General features: G+C 45.5%; 1 protein-coding gene across 1 annotated transcript in view; it reads right to left on the bottom strand.

Moving 5' to 3' along the window:
- Window positions 1-4333: 4333 nt before the first annotated feature.
- Window positions 4334-25022, bottom strand: part of LOC106582565 (mitogen-activated protein kinase kinase kinase 13) — a 34307-nt gene continuing 13618 nt past the window's right edge. Inside the window, exons 3-10 of the mRNA XM_082967275.1 lie at window positions 19920-20078; window positions 17843-18001; window positions 17522-17630; window positions 17231-17340; window positions 15438-15554; window positions 8092-8238; window positions 7132-7909; window positions 4334-4423 (exon numbers count right to left, since the gene is read on the bottom strand). Coding sequence (XP_082823401.1) covers window positions 4349-4423; window positions 7132-7909; window positions 8092-8238; window positions 15438-15554; window positions 17231-17340; window positions 17522-17630; window positions 17843-18001; window positions 19920-20078 — 1654 coding nt within the window. The 3' untranslated portion in view covers window positions 4334-4348. The remainder of the gene's footprint in view (window positions 4424-7131; window positions 7910-8091; window positions 8239-15437; window positions 15555-17230; window positions 17341-17521; window positions 17631-17842; window positions 18002-19919; window positions 20079-25022) is intronic.

Genomic DNA, 25022 nt, shown 5'->3' on the forward strand with positions numbered 1-25022 from the left:
AGAGAGGGAGAGAGAGAGAGAGGAGGAGAGAGAGAGGGAGAGAGAGAGAGAGAGAGAGAGGAGAGAGAGGGAGAGAGAGAGAGAGAGAGGAGAGAGAGGGAGAGAAGAGAGAGACAGAGAGAGCGAGAGGAGGAGAGAGGGAGAGAGAGAGAGAGGAGGAGAGAGAGAGGGAGAGAGAGAGAGAGAGAGGAGAGAGAGGGAGAGAGAGAGAGAGAGGAGAGAGAGGGAGAGAGAGAGAGAGAGAGAGGGGAGGAGAGAGGGAGAGAGAGGAGGAGAGAGAGGGAGAGAGAGGACAGAGAGAGACAGAGAGAGCGAGAGGAGGAGAGAGGGAGAGAGAGAGAGAGGAGGAGAGAGAGAGGGAGAGAGAGAGAGAGAGAGAGAGAGAGGAGAGAGAGGGAGAGAGAGAGAGAGAGAGGAGAGAGAGGGAGAGAAGAGAGAGACAGAGAGAGCGAGAGGAGGAGAGAGGGAGAGAGAGAGAGAGGAGGAGAGAGAGAGGGAGAGAGAGAGAGAGAGAGGAGAGAGAGGGAGAGAGAGAGAGAGAGAGAGAGGAGAGAGAGGGAGAGAAGAGAGAGACAGAGAGAGACAGAGAGAGAGAGGAGGAGAGAGGGAGAGAGAGGGAGAGAGAGGGGAGGAGAGAGAGAGAGACAGAGGAGAGAGGGAGAGAGAGAGAGGGAGAGAGACAGAGAGGGAGAGAGAGGAGGAGAGAGGGAGAGAGAGAGAAGAGGAGAGAGGGAGAGAGAGACATACAGAGAGACAGAGAGAGAGTGAGAGAGACAGAGAGAGAGGGAGACAGAGAGAGAGAGAGAGACAGAGGAGAGAGGGAGAGAGACAGCGGAGGAGAGAGGGAGAGAGACAGAGAGGGAGAGAGAGGAGGAGAGAGGGAGAGAGAGAGAGGAGGAGAGAGGGAGAGAGACAGAGAGGGAGAGAGAGAGGAGGAGAGAGGGAGAGAGAGAGAGAGGAGGAGGGAGGGAGAGAGAGACATACAGAAAGACAGAGAGAGAGTGAGAGAGACAGAGAGAGAGAGAGACAGAGGAGAGAGGGAGAGAGAGAGAAGAGGAGAGGGAGAGAGACAGAGAGGGAGAGAGAGTGGAGGAGAGAGGGAGAGAGAGAGAGGGAGAGAGAGGAGGAGAGAGAGAGAGTAAATACATATCAATAATAATTAGGGCTGTAGCAGTCATTACATTTTATCAGCTGGTGATTGTCATACAAGTAACAGCAGGTCTCACGGTTTTTGACCACAATTAACATAAATACATTCAGCATCTCCAGCTTCCACGCAGCCAACAAGCCACTGATGCAGACCTGTGGAACACCTACCTTTTAAACAGACTAATAAATCCAATTAAATTGGAACGGAGAGCGTTTTAGCAACATGAAATATTATAAAAATGTGCTTATACAGTGAGGGGGAAAAAGTATTTGATCCCCTGCTGATTTTGTACGTTTGCCCACTGACAAAGAAATGATCAGTCTATAATTTTAATGGTAGGTTTATTTGAACAGTGAGAGACAGAATAACAACAAAAAAATCCAGAAAATGCATGTCAAAAATGTTATAAAATTAATTTGCATTTTAATGAGGGAAATAAGTATTTGACCCCTTCTCAATCTGTCACGATCCTCAAAATAAGAAGGAGGGGTGAAGTCAGGCGCAGGAGACCAAGGTCCGTGAAAACACGTTTAATAGATTCAGGTCCAAAGATGCCAAAATGCCAGGCCGGGCGAAATACATCCCAAAAAGGCAAGAGCCCGTAAACTGAGTAGGGACGCAGCCCAAGAAAACCTCTATGCAACAATAGACAAACCTACTAACCTAAACAACGTAGAGAAAATGTATCATTAATCCCGCACAATCCCCAAACCTAAACAGGGTTAGGGTTAGGTTTAGCCCGTAACAGCTGGTCTGGTGCGGTGGTAATATGGTCCTTAACAGCCGGTGTGGTGGTAATATGGTCCTTAACAGCCGGTGTGGTGGTAATATGGTCCTTAACAGCCGGTGCGGTGGTAATATGGTCCTTAACAGCCGGTGTGGTGGTAATATGGCCCGTAACAGCTGGTCTGGTGCGGTGGTAATATGGTCCTTAACAGCCGGTGTGGTGGTAATATGGTCCTTAACAGCCGGTGTGGTGGTAATATGGTCCTTAACAGCCGGTGTGGTGGTAATATGGTCCTTAACAGCCGGTGTGGTGGTAATATGGTCCTTAACAGCCGGTGTGATGGTAATATGGTCCTTAACAGCCGGCGCGGTGGTAATATGGTCCTTAACAGCCGGTGTGGTGGTAATATGGTCCTTAACAGCCGGTGTGGTGGTAATATGGTCCTTAACAGCCGGTGTGGTGGTAATATGGTCCTTAACAGCCGGTGTGGTGGTAATATGGTCCTTAACAGCCGGTGTGGTGGTAATATGGTCCTTAACAGCCGGTGTGGTGGTAATATGGCCCGTAACAGCTGGTCTGGTGCGGTGGTAATATGGTCCTTAACAGCCGGTGTGGTGGTAATATGGTCCTTAACAGCCGGTGTGGTGGTAATATGGTCCTTAACAGCCGGTGTGGTGGTAATATGGTCCTTAACAGCCGGTGTGGTGGTAATATGGTCCTTAACAGCCGGTGTGGTGGTAATATGGTCCTTAACAGCCGGTGTGATGGTAATATGGTCCTTAACAGCCGGCGCGGTGGTAATATGGTCCTTAACAGCCGGTGTGGTGGTAATATGGTCCTTAACAGCCGGTGTGGTGGTAATATGGTCCTTAACAGCCGGTGTGATGGTAATATGGTCCTTAACAGCTGGTCTGGTGTGGTGGTAATATGGTCCTTAACAGCCGGTGTGGTGTGGTGGTAATATGGTCCTTAACAGCCGGTGCGGTGGTAATATGGTCCTTAACAGCCGGTGTGGTGGTAATATGGTCCTTAACAGCCGGTGTGGTGGTAATATGGTCCTTAACAGCCGGTGTGGTGGTAATATGGTCCTTAACAGCCGGTGTGGTGGTAATATGGTCCTTAACAGCCGGTGTGGTGGTAATATGGTCCTTAACAGCCGGTGTGATGGTAATATGGTCCTTAACAGCCGGCGCGGTGGTAATATGGTCCTTAACAGCCGGTGTGGTGGTAATATGGTCCTTAACAGCCGGTGTGGTGGTAATATGGTCCTTAACAGCCGGTGTGATGGTAATATGGTCCTTAACAGCCAGCGCGGTGGTAATATGGTCCTTAACAGCCGGTGTGGTGGTAATATGGTCCTTAACAGCCGGTGTGGTGGTAATATGGTCCTTAACAGCCGGTGCGGTGGTAATATGGTCCTTAACAGCCGGTGTTGGTGGTAATATGGCCCGTAACAGCTGGTCTGGTGCGGTGGTAATATGGTCCTTAACAGCCGGTTGTGGTGGTAATATGGTCCTTAACAGCCGGTGTGGTGGTAATATGGTCCTTAACAGCCGGTGTGGTGGTAATATGGTCCTTAACAGCCGGTGTGGTGGTAATATGGTCCTTAACAGCCGGTGTGGTGGTAATATGGTCCTTAACAGCCGGTGTGATGGTAATATGGTCCTTAACAGCCGGCGCGGTGGGTAATATGGTCCTTAACAGCCGGTGTGGTGGTAATATGGTCCTTAACAGCCGGTGTGGTGGTAATATGGTCCTTAACAGCCGGTGTGATGGTAATATGGTCCTTAACAGCTGGTCTGGTGTGGTGGTAATATGGTCCTTAACAGCCGGTGTGGTGTGGTGGTAATATGGTCCTTAACAGCCGGTGCGGTGGTAATATGGTCCTTAACAGCCGGTGTGGTGGTAATATGGTCCTTAACAGCCGGTGTGGTGGTAATATGGTCCTTAACAGCTGGTCTGGTGTGGTGGTAATATGGTCCTTAACAGCCGGTGTGGTGGTAATATGGTCCTTAACAGCCGGTGTGGTGTGGTGGTAATATGGTCCGTAACAGACGGTGTGGTGGTAATATGGTCCTTAACAGCCGGTGTGGTGTGGTGGTAATATGGTCCGTAACAGACGGTGTGGTGGTAATATGGTCCTTAACAGCCGGTGCGGTGGTAATATGGTCCTTAACAGCCGGTGCGGTGGTAATATGGTCCTTAACAGCCGGTGTGGTGGTAATATGGTCCTTAACAGCCGGTGTGGTGTGGTGGTAATATGGTCCTTAACAGCCGGTGCGGTGGTAATATGGTCCTTAACAGCCGGTGCGGTGGTAATATGGTCCTTAACGTAAAAGACAACTGTTAGATAGAAATCAATCCAGTTGTATGTGTCAGCTGGTAAAAGCCATTAGAGGAGGATTGTGACCATGAAGAGCTGAGGAGCAGCGATGCAAATTATAGTAACGATTCATTTGAGGATCAGCCTCTCACCTCTGTCTCCGTGGAAACTCCACCTCGCTGTCCACCTCCCCCTCCTCCTCCTCTGATGACTCATCACCAGCCTGAGAGACGAAACATTACAGACAGTTAGACATTAGAAGGAGGCTGGCCAACCTCCTTCACAGGGGAACCACCTCATCCCCTTTAAGACAGTCAGCCGTGTGAATAAACTGGTTCACAGGGGAACCACCTCATCCCCTTTAAGACAGTCAGCCGTGTGAATGAACTGGGCTACAGAGGAACCAACTCATCCCCTTTAAGACAGTCAGCCGTGTGAATGAACTGGGCTACAGAGGAACCAACTCATCCCCTTTAAGACAGTCAGCCGTGTGAATGAACTGGGCTACAGAGGAACCACCTCATCCCCTTTAAGACAGTCAGCCGTGTGAATAAACTGGTTCACAGAGGAACCACCTCATCCCCTTTAAGACAGTCAGCCGTGTGAATGAACTGGGCTACAGAGGAACCACTTCATCCCCTTTAAGACAGTCAGCCGTGTGAATGAACTGGGCTACAGAGGAACCACCTCATCCCCTTTAAGACAGTCAGCCGTGTGAATGAACTGGGCTACAGAGGAACCACCTCATCCCCTTTAAGACAGTCAGCCGTGTGAATGAACTGGGCTACAGAGGAACCACCTCATCCCCTTTAAGACAGTCAGCCGTGTGAATGAACTGGTTTACAGAGGAACCACCTCATCCCCTTTAAGACAGTCAGCCGTGTGAATAAACTGGTTTACAGAGGAACCACCTCATCCCCTTTAAGACAGTCAGCCGTGTGAATGAACTGGGCTACAGAGGAACCACTTCATCCCCTTTAAGACAGCCAGCCGTGTGAATGAACTGGGCTACAGAGGAACCACCTCATTCCCTTTAAGACAGTCAGCCGTGTGAATGAACTGGGCAACAGAGGAACCACCTCATCCCCTTTAAGACAGTCAGCCGTGTGAATAAACTGGTTTACAGAGGAACCACCTCATCCCCTTTAAGACAGTCAGCCGTGTGAATGAACTGGGCAACAGAGGAACCACTTCATCCCCTTTAAGACAGCCAGCCGTGTGAATGAACTGGGCTACAGAGGAACCACCTCATCCCCTTTAAGACAGTCAGCCGTGTGAATGAACTGGGCTACAGAGGAACCACTTCATCCCCTTTAAGACAGTCAGCCGTGTGAATGAACTGGGCTACAGAGGAACCACCTCATCCCCTTTAAGACAGTCAGCCGTGTGAATGAACTGGGCTACAGAGGAACCACTTCATCCCCTTTAAGACAGTCAGCCGTGTGAATGAACTGGGCTACAGAGGAACCACTTCATCCCCTTTAAGACAGTCAGCCGTGTGAATGAACTGGGCTACAGAGGAACCACCTCATCCCCTTTAAGACAGTCAGCCGTGTGAATGAACTGGGCTACAGAGGAACCACTTCATCCCCTTTAAGACAGTCAGCCGTGTGAATGAACTGGGCTACAGAGGAACCACCTCATCCCCTTTAAGACAGTCAGCCGTGTGAATGAACTGGGCTACAGAGGAACCACTTCATCCCCTTTAAGACAGTCAGCCGTGTGAATGAACTGGGCTACAGAGGAACCACTTCATCCCCTTTAAGACAGTCAGCCGTGTGAATGAACTGGGCTACAGAGGAACCACTTCATCCCCTTTAAGACAGCCAGCCGTGTGAATGAACTGGGCTACAGAGGAACCACTTCATCCCCTTTAAGACAGTCAGCCGTGTGAATAAACTGGTTTACAGAGGAACCACCTCATTCCCTTTAAGACAGTCAGCCGTGTGAATGAACTGGGCTACAGAGGAACCACTTCATCCCCTTTAAGACAGTCAGCCGTGTGAATGAACTGGGCTACAGAGGAACCACCTCATTCCCTTTAAGACAGTCAGCCGTGTGAATGAACTGGGCAACAGAGGAACCACTTCATCCCCTTTAAGACAGTCAGCCGTGTGAATAAACTGGTTTACAGAGGAACCACCTCATCCCCTTTAAGACAGTCAGCCGTGTGAATGAACTGGGCTACAGAGGAACCATCTCATCCCCTTTAAGACAGTCAGCCGTGTGAATGAACTGGGCTACAGAGGAACCACCTCATCCCCTTTAAGACAGTCAGCCGTGTGAATGAACTGGGCTACAGAGGAACCACCTCATCCCCTTTAAGACAGTCAGCCGTGTGAATGAACTGGGCTACAGAGGAACCACTTCATCCCCTTTAAGACAGTCAGCCGTGTGAATGAACTGGGCTACAGAGGAACCACTTCATCCCCTTTAAGACAGTCAGCCGTGTGAATGAACTGGGCTACAGAGGAACCACCTCATCCCCTTTAAGAATTCAGACAGGCTTCTGCTAATGTACAATTCTCTGAAGTGATGGGGGAGCAATCTCAGCATTTATACTAATAACTACACCTTTGATGCTCCTAGAAATAGGTAAAACTCTCCTCTCTCTCTGTCTCTGTCTCTCTCTCTGTCTCTCTCTCTGTCTCTCTCTCTGTCTCTCTCTCTGTCTCTCTCTGTCTCTCTCTCTGTGTCTCTCTGTGTCTCTCTGTCTCTCTCTCTGTCTCTCTCTCTGTCTCTCTCTCTCTCTCTCTCTCTCTCTCTGTCTCTCTCTCTGTCTCTCTCTCTGTCTCTCTCTCTCTCTCTCTCTCTGGCTCTCTCTCTGTCTCTCTCTCTGTCTCTCTCTCTGTCTCTGTCTCTGTCTCTCTCTGTGTCTCTCTGTCTCTGTCTCTCTGTCTCTGTCTCTCTGTCTCTCTGTCTCCGTCTTACCTTCCTGAGGGGCCTGAGGTTGCGTGGGAGGCCAGCTCCAGAGGGTAAGCTGCTCTTCCGAGCTGTATCTTGCTTCTCCTGCTGCTCTCCCTCTGCCGTGGGGTCAGGAACTCTGGACAGGGAGGGGGACGAGCCCTCACAGGTGGACAGCAGGGAGTAATGTGGCAGCTCTGGGTGGCTGGGGGCCGGGGGGGTCTCCTGGCAGTGCAGGCAGCCTGGGAAGGGGTGTGCCTGGCAGCAGGGGCACAGTGTCCCACCCCTCCCTCTGGGAGCCCTGAGACCTGACACAGAGATGCTGCGCTGGCGTGAATCTGACGCCACGGCCGTCGAGATGAGGTCAGGGCTGGCGCCGGACAGACGGCGTTGGAGGTGGTCTGTCTGGGGGCTTCGCAGGGCCGCGGCCGGGCCGAAGTAACGCAGGTTGTTGGCACAGTTAACCACCGCTTCCTCTCTGTTCTTCAGGGGCAGCAGAGGGCCCTGCGGTGGAGGGTGGTGGTGGTGCTCGTAGTGCTCTTGGACAGCACACCCGGTGGCAGGATGATGGTAGTGCTGCTCCCCTGGAGGCTGGTGCTGGTAGTGGTCTTCCGCCCCAGGCCCGGTCTTCAGAACCCCGGGGAAGTCGCTGTGGGAACCCTTGCTGTTGGCACGGCGATGCCGGGGCTTGCTGCGGTACCTCTGCTTGCCAGGTGGTGTGGAAACCTTGGGGCTGGCAGAGAGGGGCGAGGGGGATGGGAGCACCTCCACACTGGGGATGCCTTCGGAACGCAGCAGATCTGGCCTTGAGGGGGTCAGAGGTTAAAGGTCAGGGTGTGGTGTGTCAGTAGTAGTAGTAGTATACAAACACTGCTTCTAAAACAATACAAACATACTCGCCAAGGAACAATAAATGGTACGAGGGTGAGGTAAACCCTGTCCACACATGCCATTTCCCCCCATCTTTTATACAGTGAGAGCTCTGACCTCTTAGCAGGGGGCATCCCAGTCTTGTGGGAAATGCTGCCTTTCTTCTTGATGAATTTCTCTACGGCGTTGGGCCTGACGATGGGACGCACCAGGTGGGAACGCTTGTAGTTACCTGGATACTTCTTCTCCACAGCCAGCTCTCTCCTACGGGGGAGTTTATGGAGTTTAGTAATGAGACACTGACGACTCAGTCAAACTGCGTTTTGTTGGAGATCTTGGGGGACATTGACATCTAACTGTCTGTAGCTCAGGACCTGAAGCAAGGCTACGCATATTATTCTTGGTACCATTTGAAAGGAAACACTTTGAAGTTTTTAGAAATGTGAAATGAATGTAGGAGAGTATAACACATTAGATCTGATTAAAGATAATACAAAGGAAAAAACATGAGTTTTTGTTCCATCATCTTTGAACAGCAAAAGAGAAAGGCCATTATATCCATGTTATTGTGTGTCTGTGCCTATGTTTGTGTTGCTTCACAGTCCCTGCTGTTCCATAAGGTGTATTTTTATCAAATTTTACTGCTTGCATCAGTTACCTGATGTGGAATAGAGTTCCATGTAGTCATGGCTCTATGTAGTACTGTGCTCCTCCCATAGTCTGTTCTGGACTTGGGGACTGTGAAGAGACCTCTGGTGGCATGTCTTGTGGGGTATGGATGGGGTGTCTGAGCTGTGTGCCAGTAGTTTAAACAGACCTCTGGTGGCATGTCTTGTGGGGTATGTATGGGTGTCTGAGCTGTGTGCCAGTAGTTTAAACAGACGGTACATTCAACATGTCAATACCTCTCATAAATACAAGTAGTGATGAAGTCAATCTGTCCTCCATTTTGAGCCAAGAGAGATTGACATGCATATTATTAATGTTAGCTCTCTGTGTACATCCAAGGACCAGCATTTTTGTGGCACCTGCCCACACTACTGAATAGTCCAGGTGCGACAAAACTAGGGCCTGTAGGACCTGCCTTGTTGATAGTGCTGTTAAGAAGGTAGAAACTAGGGCCTGTAGGACCTGCCTTGTTGATAGTGTTGTTAAGAAGGTAGAAACTAGGGCCTGTAGGACCTGCCTTGTTGATAGTGTTGTTAAGAAGGTAGAAACTAGGGCCTGTAGGACCTGCCTTGTTGATAGTGTTGTTAAGAAGGTAGAAACTAGGGCCTGTAGGACCTGCCTTGTTGATAGTGTTGTTAAGAAGGTAGAAACTAGGGCCTGTAGGACCTGCCTTGTTGATAGTGCTGTGAAGAAGGTAGAAACTAGGGCCTGTAGGACCTGCCTTGTTGATAGTGTTGTTAAGAAGGTAGAAACTAGGGCCTGTAGGACCTGCCTTGTTGATAGTGTTGTTAAGAAGGTAGAAACTAGGGCCTGTAGGACCTGCCTTGTTGATAGTGTTGTTAAGAAGGTAGAAACTAGGGCCTGTAGGACCTGCCTTGTTGATAGTGTTGTTAAGAAGGTAGAAACTAGGGACTGTAGGACCTGCCTGGTTGATAGTGTTGTTAAGAAGGTAGAAACTAGGGCCTGTAGGACCTGCCTTGTTGATAGTGTTGTTAAGAAGGTAGAAACTAGGGCCTGTAGGACCTGCCTTGTTGATAGTGTTGTTAAGAAGGTAGAAACTAGGGCCTGTAGGACCTGCCTTGTTGATAGTGTTGTTAAGAAGGTAGAAACTAGGGCCTGTAGGACCTGCCTTGTTGATAGTGCTGTTAAGAAGGCAGAGCAGCGCTTTATTATGGACAGACTTCTCCCCATCTTAGCTACTGTTGTATCAATATGTTTTGACCATGACAGTTTACAATCCAGGGTTACTCCAACCAGTTTAGTCACCTCAACTTGCTCAATTTACACTTTATTTATTGCAAAATTTAGTTGAGGTTTAGGGTTTAGTGAATGATTTGTCCCAAATACAATGCTTTTAGTTTTAGAGATATTTAGGACAAAGTTATTCCTTGCCACCCACTCTGAAACTAACTGTAATTCTTTGTTAAGTGTTGCAGTAATTTCAGTCGCTGTAGTAGCTGGCTTTACTCAAAGCCAGTGGCATGTTGTTAGTGAAGATTGAAAAAAGCAAGGGGCCTAAAGAGCTGCCCTGGAGAACTCCTGATTCTACCTGGATTATGTGGGAGAGGCTTCCATTAAAGAACACCCTCTGTGTTCTGTTAGACAGGTAACTCTTTATCCACATTATAGCAGGGGGTGTAAAGCCATTATAGCAGGGGGTGTAAAGCCATTATAGCAGGGGGTGTAAAGCCATAACACATACGTTTTTCCAGCAGCAGACTATAATCAATAGACTTCAATGCGGCTTTTGACTAACAAAACAGCCCCCCCAATCTTTTTATCATCAATTTCTCTCAGCCAATCATCAGTTATATGTGTAAGTGCTGTACTGGTTGAATGTCCTTCCCTATAAGCCTGAGGGTACACACTCTCTAGTAGGCTTAAATTGAAGACGTGGCAAATAGGAGTGGCAATATCATCTGCTATCATCCTCAGTAATTTTCCATCCAAGTTGTCAGACCCCGGTGGCTTGTCATTGTTGATAGACAACAATCATTTTTTCACCTCTTCCACACTGACTTTACATAATTAAAAATTACAATGCTTGTCTTTCATAATTTGGTCAGATATAGTTGGATGTGTAGTGTCAGTGTTTGTTGCTGGCATGTCATCCCTAAGTTTGATAATCTTACCAATAAAAAGTCATTAAAGTAGTTGGTAATATCAGTGGCTTTAGTGATGAATGAGCATCTGATTCAATGAATGATGGAGCTGAGTTTGCCTTTTTCCCCAAAATTTCATTTAAGATGCTCCAAAGCTTTTTATTATAATTCTCTATGTCATTTATCTTTGTTTCATAGTGTAGTTTTATTTTATTTTTATTCAGTTTAGTCACATGATTTCTCAATTTGCAGTACGTTTTGCCAGTCAGTTGGGCTGCCAGACCTATTTGCAGTTCCTTTTGCCTCGTCCCTCTCAACCATACCATTTTTCAATTCCTCATCAATCCACAGGGATTTAACAGTTTTTACAGTCATTTTCTTAATGGTTTATTAGTAACTGGAATAAGCAATTTCATAAATGTGTCAAGTGCAGCGTCTGGTTGCTTCTCATTACACACCACAGATCAGCAAATATTATTTACATCATCAAGATATGAATCACTACAAAACTTATTGTATGACCTCTTATACACTATATTAGGCCCAGCCGGGTCTTTTATTAGTGTTTAGCAGAGAGTCAACCAGCTCTTTGAAATTCAGTTTCAACTGTTCAGAGCTGCCCTTCATAATGTCATTAAAACCCACATGGACTAGGATAGAATCAATGTCCATGTCCTGATGTAGTACATTCAGGACCAGCTTAGTAATGTCATTTACTGGAGCTCCAGGACGGGACATTGTTTTTGCACTGGGAATGGTCACATTTCTTACCATGGAACTGCCCAAAACCATGGCTGGCGAGAAGGACGAGGAAATCAACCCACTCCCACGTTTCACAGGATTCGGAGAAGCCTTTATGGACCTGCGAGAGGCGGGATAACTTGAGCCCGTTGCTCCCGGCGCCTGATGCAGTCCTCTGACAGTTGGAGAAGCAATCCAGAGCAGGGATGGAAGGTTGCCGACGTCGACTTCGAAACCGTAGGAGTAGGCACTGTGGCGACAGACACAGGTACTCCCAGTGACGAAGGTGCAGGACGATCAGGCTCCAGTGCGGAAAAACTATTAGTTGTTTGTATCCGCTACGGGCCTCTCGTTGGGAGTGTAGACTGCTTCGCGGGAGGCCTCTGTCTTCGGCTTCCACGGCTTGTGACATGCGACCATCGATGATTGCCATCGTCCTCTTACTGTGCTCCTTCGACTCCGCTATCAGATGGGCGAGCTCCGGGCAACACCGGCCAGTCGGATAATGACAAACGACAAGGCAGAGATGCATCCGACAGGCGCGAACTCCGTCAAGCCACCGGCGTAGAAAAGGTAATCATTCCTCTCTGCGTTTTCCCCAGTTTCTTACGTAGGCTGGTGACCTGCGTGATCAAGGAAGTCACCTCAAGCCTATAATCCTCGGCAAGCAAACAATTGCCGCATTGGAACTGAGTGATTCGGTTTGTCCCGAAACAAAGTGTAATTTATACAACTCCTACAGCACTGAAACCAGTCATTTACTTCTCCAGATAAAGAGGGCTCCATTGCAAAACAAATCTGGTACCAACTTTGTTAGCATGATGGCTAGCAGCTTAGCGGCTCTGTCAAGCAGGTTTCAACCTGTCTGTTAAGCGGGATTCAAGCAGGCTTCAACCTGCCTGTTAAGCAGTTAGCATGATGGCTAGCAGCTTAGCGGCTTCAACCTGTCTGTTAAGCAGTTAGCATGATGGCTAGCAGCTTAGCGGCATCAACCTGTCTGTTAAGCAGTTAGCATGATGGCTAGCAGCTTAGCGGCTTCAACCTGTCTGTTAAGCAGTTAGCATGATGGCTAGCAGCTTAGCGGCTTCAACCTGTCTGTTAAGCAGTTAGCATGATGGCTAGCAGCTTAGCGGCTTCAACCTGTCTGTTAAGCAGTTAGCATGATGGCTAGCAGCTTAACGGCTTCAACCTGTCTGTTTAGCGGGACAAGAAATAGCGGTCCTAGCAGTTAAAAGCGAACGGCGTTGCGGAATCCATGCAAAAACAAGTTTGGTATTTATATTTAACGAATATTGGTTATGTTTCAGTAAAATATAACAAATCGATTGTTTCCAGCATAGTGTTCAGCTGCGCACGCTGATGACGTAACTTGTGCATATCGCCCTCCTGTTCTTCCTATAACAGTAGTATAATGTAGGGTCCATATTGCTAGTGTCTACGAGAGAGTTTAGACAATCTAGGGTGTAATTATTTTGATTCACATTAGAATTGTTCGGCTAGTATGGACTCCATTTTGACTCTATAACAGTAGTATGATGAAGGTGTAGTACAGATGTAGGATCTTATTTTGATCACGTTGTGCAGGAAATGTCCTGCTACGCAGGAAATGCAAACTTGTAATGTATTCGAGGTTTAAAAAAGGCTTCTTAAATTGGTAGTAATTTCCAATTTTAAAATGTATATTTGATTTGGCCACCGCGGTTCTGACAAAACAAATAACAACCCCTACAAAAATGTACATTTCCAATTGCTGCAGGATTATATTCCTGCTGTGAGAATCTGGTCAAATTAAAATCTTACATAGATGCGGTAAAGAGGTAAATCGAACTCGACCAAAAGAATGGAATTGCAATGGAAATGTGTGGGTGAAAGATCCCATGTCTCCTTATTGCCCCCCAGAATTTTTTTTGCCTATATACTGTTTATGTGTATTTCATAATATGTCGAGGTAAAAATTGAAGTATAATGCTTGAATGGATGTCAACCCCAACACATTGTCACATCCTGATCTGTTTCACCTGTCTTTGTGTTTGTCTCCACCACCCACCAAGGTGTCTCTCATCTCCCCCATGGTTTTATACCTGCGTTCTCTGTTTGTCTGTTGCTAGTTCGTCTTGTCTCGTCAAGCCTACCAGCGTGTTTCTCGTTACTCCGTGTTTCTCCGTTTCTCCGTTCCTGTTTTGTAGTCCTCCCGGTTCTGACCATTCTGCCTGCCCTGACCCTGAGCCAGCCTGCCATACCATTCTGCCTGCCCTGACCCTGAGCCAGCCTGCCATACCATTCTGCCTGCCCTGACCCTGAGCCAGCCTGCCATACCATTCTGCATGCCCTGACTCCGAGCCAGCCTGCTGGTGTGGGAGCAACAATCCACTGTTTGCCTCAATCTAGAGGAGTTTGTGGTGGAGGTTAGGAAGGAGTTCGATTCTCCGTTGTCCGGGAGAGAGGCTGCTTGGAAGCTACACCGACTGCATCAAAACTCCCGCAGTGTGGCAGACTATGCGGTACATTTTCGCACGTTGGCTGCTGGAACACGGAATCTCTTTTCGACACGTTCCTTTACGGATTATCAGAGGAGGTTAAAGACGAGCTCGCTACCATGGAACTTCCCACGGACCTCGACTCCCTCATCACCTTGACCTTATGGATCGATGGCCGGCTACGGGAATGTAGGAGGGAGAGGAGGTCTGTTCCTGGTCACACTCACTCATCCACTGCTCCAACCTCGCCTCCGAGAAATCACGGAAGTTCCCGACGTCCACCGAGAGAATCCGATGGTACCGAGTACTCTGGTGAGCCGTACGGGGGTTTTTCCAATCTCCCATTACTCGTACCCCACTCCATGCCACCCTGTTGTGGGGTGACCAGGCCAAATCTCTCTGGGTGCTCATTGACTCTGGGGCCGACGAGAGCTTTTTATCGACGCTACCTTGGTGTCGATGCTGGGTATCTCCACTCAACCCCTCTTTATTCCCATGGACGTCAGAGCGCTGGATGGGCGCTCTATTGGCAGAGTCACCCGCAATACGGTTCCTATCAACCTACGAGTATCAGGAAATCACAGTGAGTGTATGTCGTTCCTGCTCATAGAATCTCCCCATGTACTCGTGATTTTGGGGTACTCATGGCTCCAGAAGCACAATCCCTGATTGACTGGGCTACTGGTTCTATCGTGGGTTGGATCCCGTTCTGCCATGCGCATTGTCTTAAGTCGGCACAGCCTGCCCCGGGACGTCTTCCTGCAGGCTTGGGAGAAGCTTCGGATCTCTCCGCTATTCTTGCGGAGTACCTGGACCTCCGGGAGGTCTTCAACAAGTCCCGTGCTACGTCTCTCCCTCCGCATCGAACCTCTGACTGCGCCATTGACCTGGGCAGAAGAACAGACTGAAGCTACCCACCAGCAGCCTGAATGAGGAATTCATGGTGAGCCGTACAGGGAGGTGCTGCGATACTAGGAGACAAGGGGACCCGGAAGTCTCCTAGGCCGGGATAGAGGTGAGGACAGGAAGCAAGTGGAGGGTTCAGGAACAAGTGGAGCAGGCTGAGTCACGGCTATGGTGTGCACAGTGTGCCACAGTGTGCTGGTGGGCATTACAACACCACGCTACTACCACCTCGGGGGCGGCTTTACTCCCTGTTTTCTAGACCTTCCGAGAGTTAGCATTCAGTTAGCATTCAGAGTTAGCATTCAGCAGTCACTTCTTCTAAACCTGAAAAGGGACAACTTCTACATGTTATACTTCTACATGTTATACTTCTACATGTTATGCAGCTAAAACAGCCCAAAATATCCAAATCGGACTTTAGAAAACACTTTGTGAGCACGTTACAATATATCAATCATGACGGATTTGACTAATATCCACTGAGTTAGATCAGATTTGTTGAATGTGTTCCAGTCTGGCTCCTTTACCGCACCGACGTAGTAGGATACAGGTTCCCTTCTATACGTACTTGATGAGCTCCTTCTCGCGGACCTCCAGCTGTAGCATGATGGCACTCAGCTCCATGTAGAGGTTGTTAGCTCTCTCCAACTTCCTCTCATAGTGCTCCCTGATGTCCAGGGCGTGTCTAGAGAAAGAGACAGGAAGCTCAACACACATCTACCGACAGTTGTAGTGGGAAGTTTACATTCACTTAGGTTGGAGTCATTAAAACTCGGTTTTTCAACCACTCCACACATTTCTTGTTAACAAACCATACTTTTGGGAAATCGGTTAGGACATCTACTTCATGCATGACACAAGTAATTTTTCCAACAATTGTTTGCAGACAGATTATTTCACTTATAATTCACTGTATCACAATTCCAGTGGGTCAGAAGTTTACTGTGCCTTTTAAACAGCTTGGAAAATTCCAGAAAATTATGTAATGGCTTTAGAAGCTTCTGATAGGCTAATTGACATCACTTGAGTCAATTGGAGGTGTACCTGTGGATGTATTTCAAAGTCTACCTTCAAACTCAGTGCCTCTTTGCTTGACATCATGGGGAAATCAAAAGAAATCAGCCAAGACCTCAGAAGAAAAATTGTAGACCTCCACAAGTCTGGTTCATTCTTGGGAGCAATTTCCAAACGCCTGAAGGTACCATGTTCATCTGTACGAACAACAGTACGGAAGTATAAACACCATGAGCCCACGCAGCCATCATACCGCACAGGAAGGAGATGCATTCTGTCTCCTAGACATGAACATACTTTGGTGCGAAAAGTGCAAATCAATCCAGAACAACAGCAAAGGATCTTGTGAAGATGCTGGAGGAAACAGGTACAAAAGTATCTATATCCACAGTGAAACGAGTCCTATATCGACATAACCTGAAAGGCCACTCAGCAAGGATGAAGCCACTGCTCCAAAACCGCCATAAAAAAAGCCAGACTACGGTTTGCAACTGCACATGGGGACAAAGATCGTACTTTTTGGAGAAATGTCCTCTGGTCTGATGAAACAAAAATAGAATTGTTTGGCCATAATGACCATCGTTATGTTTGAAGGAAAAAGGGGGAGGCTTGCAAGCTGAAGAACACCATCCCAACCGTGAAGCACAGGGGTGGCAGCATCATGTTGTAGGGGTGCTTTGCTGCAGGAGGGACTGGTGCACTTCACAAAATAGATGGCATCATGAGGTGGGAAAATTATGTGGATATATTGAAGCAACATCTCAAGACATCAGTCAGGACGTTAAAGCTTGGTCGCAATCCAAATGGACAATGACCCGAAGTATACTTCCAAAGTTGTGGCAAAATAGCTTAAGGACAACAAAGTCAAGGTATTGGAGTGGCCATCACAAAGCCCTGACCTCAATCCTATAGAACATTTGTGGGCAGAACTGAAAAAGCGGGTGCGAGCAAGGAGGCCTACAAACCTGACTCAGTTACACCAGCTCTGTCAGGAGGAATGGGCCAAAATTCACCCAACTTATTGTGGAAGGCTACCTGAAACGTTTGACCCAAGTTAAACAATTTAAAGGCAACGCTACCAAATACTAATTGAGTGTATGTAAACTTCTGACCCACTGGGAATGTGATGAAAGAAATTAAAGCTGAAATAAATAATTCTCTCTACTATTATTCTGACATTTCACATTCTTAAAATAAAGTGGTGATCCTAACTGACCTAAGACAGGGAATTTTTACTAGGATTAAATGTGAGGAATGGTGAAAAACTGAGTTTCAATGTATTTAGCTAAGGTGTATGTAAACTTCAGACTTCTTCAACTGTATTTCCAAACTATCTCTCTCTCCTACCTGAGTTCATCTCTCCTGCGTTTGATCAGCTCCTCATCCAATCGGTGGATGCAGGTTCCTTCAGACTTGATCTTCTCAAAGTGTTTCCTCACCTCCTCCCTCCACTCAGACTGACACAATGGGGAAATGGACACAAAGGGTTAAATATCAGTACACTACAGGGTGGGGAATGGTCTATAAAGCCAGGTATGCTACGGGCTTAGAATGATCTGTAAGGACAGGTATGCTAGGGGCCTTAGAATGGTCTATAAAGCCAGGTATGCTAGGGGCTTAGAATGGTCGTGTTCTCACCTGAGACTTGAAGTAGGTCTCCTGAGGAGCTCCCAGGATATCCGCCGAGGCGATGTCCAGATGGAGCAGGATTTGACGGAATGATGGACGATTTCTGGGCTTCCCTTGCCTGGAGGGGAGGAGAAAGGCAAACAACAAGGAGAGAGAGAGAGAGGAGGAGAAGAAGAAGAAGAAGAGAGCGGAGTGGAGAGAAACCGGGGAAAAAAAAGAGGAAGGAGATGGAGAGATTACATGAATCCATGTTATTATAAAGGCAGGATATTACCTAGAATATCCGCAGGGGTGTGTGTGTGATATCTATGTCAGATCTGGGTATCTCACCACGTCTGCTTCATGAGGATCTTGAACCCATCGGGACAGGTAGAGGGAACGGGAAGGTGAAGGCTGTTGCTCCCAACGCCCCAGATGATGGCCGAGGAGTCCACGTCTTTATAGGGGATCTCTCCGGTCAGCAGCTCCCATAACACCACGCCGAACGACCTGCCGACCACACAGAGGATGTTATAACACCACGCCGAACGACCTGCTAAACCACACAGAGGATGTTATAACACCACGCCGAACCACCACGCCCTGCCGACCACACAGAGGATATTATAACACCACGCCAAACCACCACGCCCTGCCAACCACACAGAGGATATTATAACACCACGCCCTGCCGACCACACAGAGGATATTATGACACCACGCCGACCACACAGAGGATATTATAACACCACGCCCCGCCGACCACACAGAGGATATTATAACACCACGCCCCGCCGACCACACAGAGGATATTATAACACCACGCCCCGCCGACCACACATAGGATATTATAACACCACGCCCTGCCGACCACACAGAGGATATTATAACACCACGCCCCGCCGACCACACAGAGGATATTATAACACCACGCCAAACCACACAGAGGATATTATAACACCACGCCCTGCCGACCACACAGAGGATATTATAACACCACGCCCTGCCGACCACACAGAGAATATTATAACACCACGCCCTGCCGACCACACAGAGGATATTATAACACCACGCCCTGTCGACCACACAGAGGATATTATAACACCACGCCCTGCCGACCACACAGAGGATATTATAACACCACGCCCTGTCGACCACACAGAGGATATTATAACACCACGCCCTGCCGACCACACAGAGAATATTATAACACCACGCCCTGCCGACCACACAGAGGATATTATAACACCACGCCCCGCCGACCACACAGAGGATATTATAACACCACGCCCCGCCGACCACACAGAGGATATTATAACACCACGCCCCGCCGACCACACAGAGGATATTATAACACCACGCCAAACCACACAGAGGATATTATAACACCACGCCCTGCCGACCACACAGAGGATATTATAACACCACGCCCTGTCGACCACACAGAGGATATTATAAACACTGTGCTATATTAACTTCCTCCCAACATAACCCCACAGGACACATGGAAAGTGTTCAGACCCCTTGACTTTTCCCACATTTTGCTACGTTACAGTCTTATTCTAAAAAAAATATGAAATAATTATTTTTCCTCACCAATCTACACACAATATCCCATAATGACAAAGTGAAAACAGGTTTCTTGAAATTTTTGCAAATTTATAAAAATAAGAAAAAAAAACCTGAAATATCACATTTACACAAGTATTCAGACCCTTGACTCAGTACTTTGTTGAAGCACCTTTGGCAGCGATTACAGCCTTGAGTCTTCTTGGGTATGACGCTACAAGCTTGGCACACCTGTATTTGGGGAGTTTCTCCCATTCTTCTCTGCAGATCCTCTCAAGCTCTGTAAGGTTGGATGGGGAGTGTCGCTGCACAGCTATTTTCAGGTCTCTCCAGAGATGTTCGATCGGGTTCAAGTCCGGGCTCTGGCTGGGCCACTCAAGGACATTCAGAGACTTGTCCCGAAGCCACTCCTGCGTTGTTCTTGGCTGTGTGCTTAGGGTCGTTGTCCTGTTAGAAGGTGAACCTTCACCCCATTCTGAGGTCCTGAGCGCTCTAGAAGGTTTTCATCAAGGATCTCTATATTTTGCTCCGTTCATCTTTCCCTCGATCCTGACTAGTCTCCCAGTCCCTGCCCCTTGAAAAACATCCTCACAACATGATGCATGATTTTTTTAAATAAATTTGCAAACATTTCTAAAAACCTATTTTCACTTTGTCATTATGGGGTATTGTGATGTCATTACGGGGTATTGTGATGTCATTACGGGGTAAACAATTAAAAACATTTGAATCATGAAATATACTTTACGCAACATTTTACACCTCTCTGTTGGTCTGAATTTGCGGGTGTTTTTACGCACCAGCCGGGCTTCTGGGACTGCGTCGCGGTTCTCTTTCGATTATTTATCGCTGTACTCACCAGATGTCTACTTTCTCAGACACCGGTTCGTTCCTGATGACCTCTGGGGCCATCCAGGCCACCGTACCGGCGAACGACATCTGAGTGCTCTTATCGCTGAGCTCCTTGGACGTCCCGAAGTCACTGATCTTCACGGTATCTTGTTGGGTCACCAGCACGCTGAGGTAGAAGAGGGGAATCATAAAACAATAGGACCTCGATGGAGAAAACGTCAATAGCTCATAACCTCAACACACAACCTGAATTTGGTCAACAACACTGGTCCATAATATAAAACATAAGCACAAAGCTCGAACAGAAATACAACTCAGACAAAGATTCCTTTCCCATCACACAGACAGTAGTGAAAGGACTCAGCTGTCCAAAACATGAGACAGACAGACAGACAGACAGACAGAGATCTTTGAGACTGACAGACAGACAGGTCTTTGAGACTGACAGACAGACAGACAGGTCTTTGAGACAGACAGACAGACAGACAGGTCTTTGAGACAGACAGACAGACAGACAGACAGACAGACAGACAGACAGACAGACAGACAGACAGACAGACAGACAGAGAGGTCTTTGAGACAGACGGACGGACGGACAGACAGACAGGTCTTTGAGACTGACAGACAGACAGGTCTTTGAGACAGACGGACAGACAGACAGACAGGTCTTTGAGACGGACGGACAGACAGACAGACAGACAGACAGACAGACAGACAGACAGACAGACAGACAGACAGACAGACAGACAGACAGACAGACAGGTCTTTGAGACAGACGGACGGAGGGACAGACAGACAGGTCTTTGAGACTGACAGACAGACAGGTCTTTGAGACAGACGGACAGACAGACAGACAGGTCTTTGAGACAGACAGACAGACAGACAGGTCTTTGAGACAGACAGACAGACAGACAGACAGACAGACAGACAGACAGACAGACAGACAGACAGACAGACAGACAGACAGACAGACAGACAGACAGGTCTTTGTATTGTAATGATTCTGTTCAGGAAGTCACAGCGACCTACAGCGTATTCCTCCTGTATCTGTCTAATACTGCTGACTAACACAGTTTAATACTGCTGACTAACACAGTTTAATACTGCTGACTAACACAGTTTAATACTGCTGACTAACACAGTTTAATACTGCTGATTAACAGAGATTAATACTGCTGACTAACAGAGATTAATACTGCTGACTAACACAGTTTAATACTGCTGACTAACACAGTTTAATACTGCTGATTAACAGAGATTAATACTGCTGACTAACAGTTTAATACTGCTGACTAACAGAGATTAATACTGCTGACTAACACAGTTTAATACTGCTGACTAACACAGTTTAATACTGCTGACTAACACAGTTTAATACTGCTGACTAACACAGTTTAATACTGCTGACTAACAGAGATTAATACTGCTGACTAACACAGTTTAATACTGCTGATTAACATAGTTTAATACTGCTGATTAACAGAGATTAATACTGCTGACTAACAGAGATTAATACTGCTGACTAACAGAGATTAATACTGCTGACTAACACAGTTTAATACTGCTGATTAACATAGTTTAATACTGCTGATTAACAGAGATTAATACTGCTGATTAACAGAGTTTAATACTGCTGATTAACAGAGATTAATACTGCTGACTAACAGAGATTAATACTGCTGACTAACACAGTTTAATACTGCTGATTAACATAGTTTAATACTGCTGATTAACAGAGTTTAATACTGCTGATTAACAGAGATTAATACTGCTGATTAACATAGTTTAATACTGCTGATTAACAGAGATTAATACTGCTGACTAACAGAGATTAATACTGCTGACTAACACAGTTTAATACTGCTGATTAACAGAGATTAATACTGCTGACTAACAGAGATTAATAATGCTGATTAACAGAGATGAATACTGCTGACTAACAGAGATTAATACTGCTGACTAACACAGTTTAATACTGCTGATTAACAGAGATTAATACTGCTGACTAACAGAGATTAATACTGCTGATTAACAGAGATGAATACTGCTGACTAACAGAGATTAATACTGCTGATTAACAGAGATTAATACTGCTGATTAACAGAGATTAATACTGCTGACTAATAGAGTTTAATACTGCTGATTAACAGAGATTAATACTGCTGATTAACAGAGTTTAATACTGCTGATTAACAGAGATTAATACTGCTGATTAACAGAGATTAATACTGCTGATTAACAGAGATTAATACTGCTGACTAACAGAGTTTAATACTGCTGATTAACAGAGATTAATACTGCTGATTAACAGAGATTAATACTGCTGATTAACAGAGATTAATACTGCTGATTAACAGAGATTAATACTGCTGATTAACAGAGTTTAATACTGCTGATTAACAGAGTTTAATACTGCTGATTAACAGAGATTAATACTGCTGACTAACAGAGATTAATACTGCTGATTAACAGAGATTAATACTGCTGACTAACAGAGATTAATACTGCTGACTAACACAGTTTAATACTGCTGATTAACAGAGATTAATACTGCTGACTAACAGAGATTAATACTGCTGACTAACACAGTTTAATACTGCTGATTAACATAGTTTAATACTGCTGATTAACAGAGATTAATACTAACACAGTTTAATACTGCTGATTAACATAGTTTAATACTGCTGATTAACAGAGATTAATACTGCTGATTAACAGAGTTTAATACTGCTGATTAACAGAGATTAATACTGCTGACTAACAGAGATTAATACTGCTGACTAACACAGTTTAATACTGCTGATTAACATAGTTTAATACTGCTGATTAACAGAGTTTAATACTGCTGATTAACAGAGATTAATACTGCTGATTAACATAGTTTAATACTGCTGATTAACAGAGATTAATACTGCTGACTAACAGAGATTAATACTGCTGACTAACACAGTTTAATACTGCTGATTAACAGAGATTAATACTGCTGACTAACAGAGATTAATACTGCTGATTAACCTGTTGGGGCTCGGGGGCAGTATTGAGACATTTTGAAAAAAATATGTCCCCATTTTTAACTGCCTCCTACACCAACTCAGAAGCTAGGATATGCATATTATTAACACATTCGGATAGAAAACACTGAATTTTCTAAAACAGTTTGAATGGTGTCTGTAAGTATAACAAAACTCATATTGCAGGCAAAAACCTGTGAAAAATAGATCAAAAAAAATGTGAATTTTGTGACTGTACTATTTAGTGTCATTGTTTTATAGATACCATAGTGAGAAAGGAATCATTTCGCAACACCTACGGCTTCCACTAGATGTCAACGATCTTTATAAAGTTGTTTGAAGCGTCTATGATAAACAGAGAGCAAATTAGAATCCGAGGAAGTTGACATGTCATCACTTCATTTTTTTGCGCCTGCGCATAAATCTGAGAAACGTGAGTTTGTCATCATTTTTTATCTAGACATAGGATAGGTTGTGTGAAAATATTACTGATGTTTAACGTTAAAAATGGACCAAAAGATTAATGCTAAACAACATTTGACATGTTTGAACGAACATAAATAGATTATTTACTAGGTTTTTTTAGCTTTTCGGCGTGATTTTACCAGCCCCCCACCACGTTTTGTGGGAGCATAATGAACGCTAAGTACTTGGTGTTATTTGGACATAAATTATGAACTTTGTCAAAAGAAACCACATTTGTTCCGGACCTGGAATGCCTTCCGGACCTGGGATCCTGCCTTCTGATGGAGATAATCAAAGGTAAGGGGATATTTACAATGTTATTATCGATTTTAGATGATGCTAACTGTATAGCATAGCCTGTTGTTCTTAGCTTAGCACCCCGTTTATTGCAAAATGTGATTTCCCAGTAAAGTTATTTTGAGATCTGGCCATTCGGTAGCAATTACGAGATGATAATATATTATTCTTTGAATGACAATATTATAATTTACCAATGTTTTCGAATAGTAATTTTGTTATGTTCACCGGAAGCATTTCAGAGAAGAAAAAAATCTGAATTTCACGCTACTGTAAAATGCTGTTTTTGGATATAAATATGAACTTGATGGAACAAAAAATGCATGTATTGTATAACATAATGTCCTAGGAGTGTCATCTGATGGAGATTGACAAAAGTTAGTTTATAATTCAAGCTGGTTTCTGCTTTTGGTGACGCCTGACCTTGAATTGAAAATGGATGTTTGTACTTTTGTGGCTATGTACTGTCCTAACATAATCTAACTTTATGCTTTTGCTGTAAAGCCTCTTTGAAAATCGAACAATGTGGTTAGATTAAGGAGATGTTTATCATTTAAATTGTGTAAAATAGTTGATTGTTTGAGAAATTGAAATTATTAGATTTTTGATGTTTTGAATTTCCAGCCTTGTTAGCAATCCCGGCTCGGGGTTCATTGCTAACCTGTAGCCCCAACAGGTTAACAGAGATTAATACTGCTGACTAACAGAGATTAATACTGCTGATTAACAGAGATTAATACTGCTGATTAACAGAGATTAATACTGCTGACTAATAGAGTTTAATACTGCTGATTAACAGAGTTTAATACTGCTGATTAACAGAGATTAATACTGCTGATTAACAGAGATTAATACTGCTGATTAACAGAGATTAATACTGCTGACTAACAGAGTTTAATACTGCTGATTAACAGAGATTAATACTGCTGATTAACAGAGATTAATACTGCTGATTAACAGAGATTAATACTGCTGATTAACAGAGATTAATACTGCTGATTAACAGAGATTAATACTGCTGACTAACAGAGATTAATACTGCTGACTAACAGAGATTAATACTGCTGATTAACAGAGATTAATACTGCTGACTAACAGAGATTAATACTGCTGATTAACAGAGATTAATACTGCTGACTAACAGAGATTAATACTGCTGACTAACACAGTTTAATACTGCTGATTAACAGAGATTAATACTGCTGACTAACAGAGATTAATACTGCTGACTAACACAGTTTAATACTGCTGATTAACAGAGATTAATAGTGCTGACTAACAGAGATTAATACTGCTGATTAACAGAGATTATTACTGCTGACTAACAGAGATTAATA

Source organism: Salmo salar, chromosome 21, assembly GCF_965601325.2.
Source record: "Salmo salar chromosome 21, fSalSal1, whole genome shotgun sequence".
Lineage (NCBI taxonomy): Eukaryota > Metazoa > Chordata > Actinopteri > Salmoniformes > Salmonidae > Salmo > Salmo salar.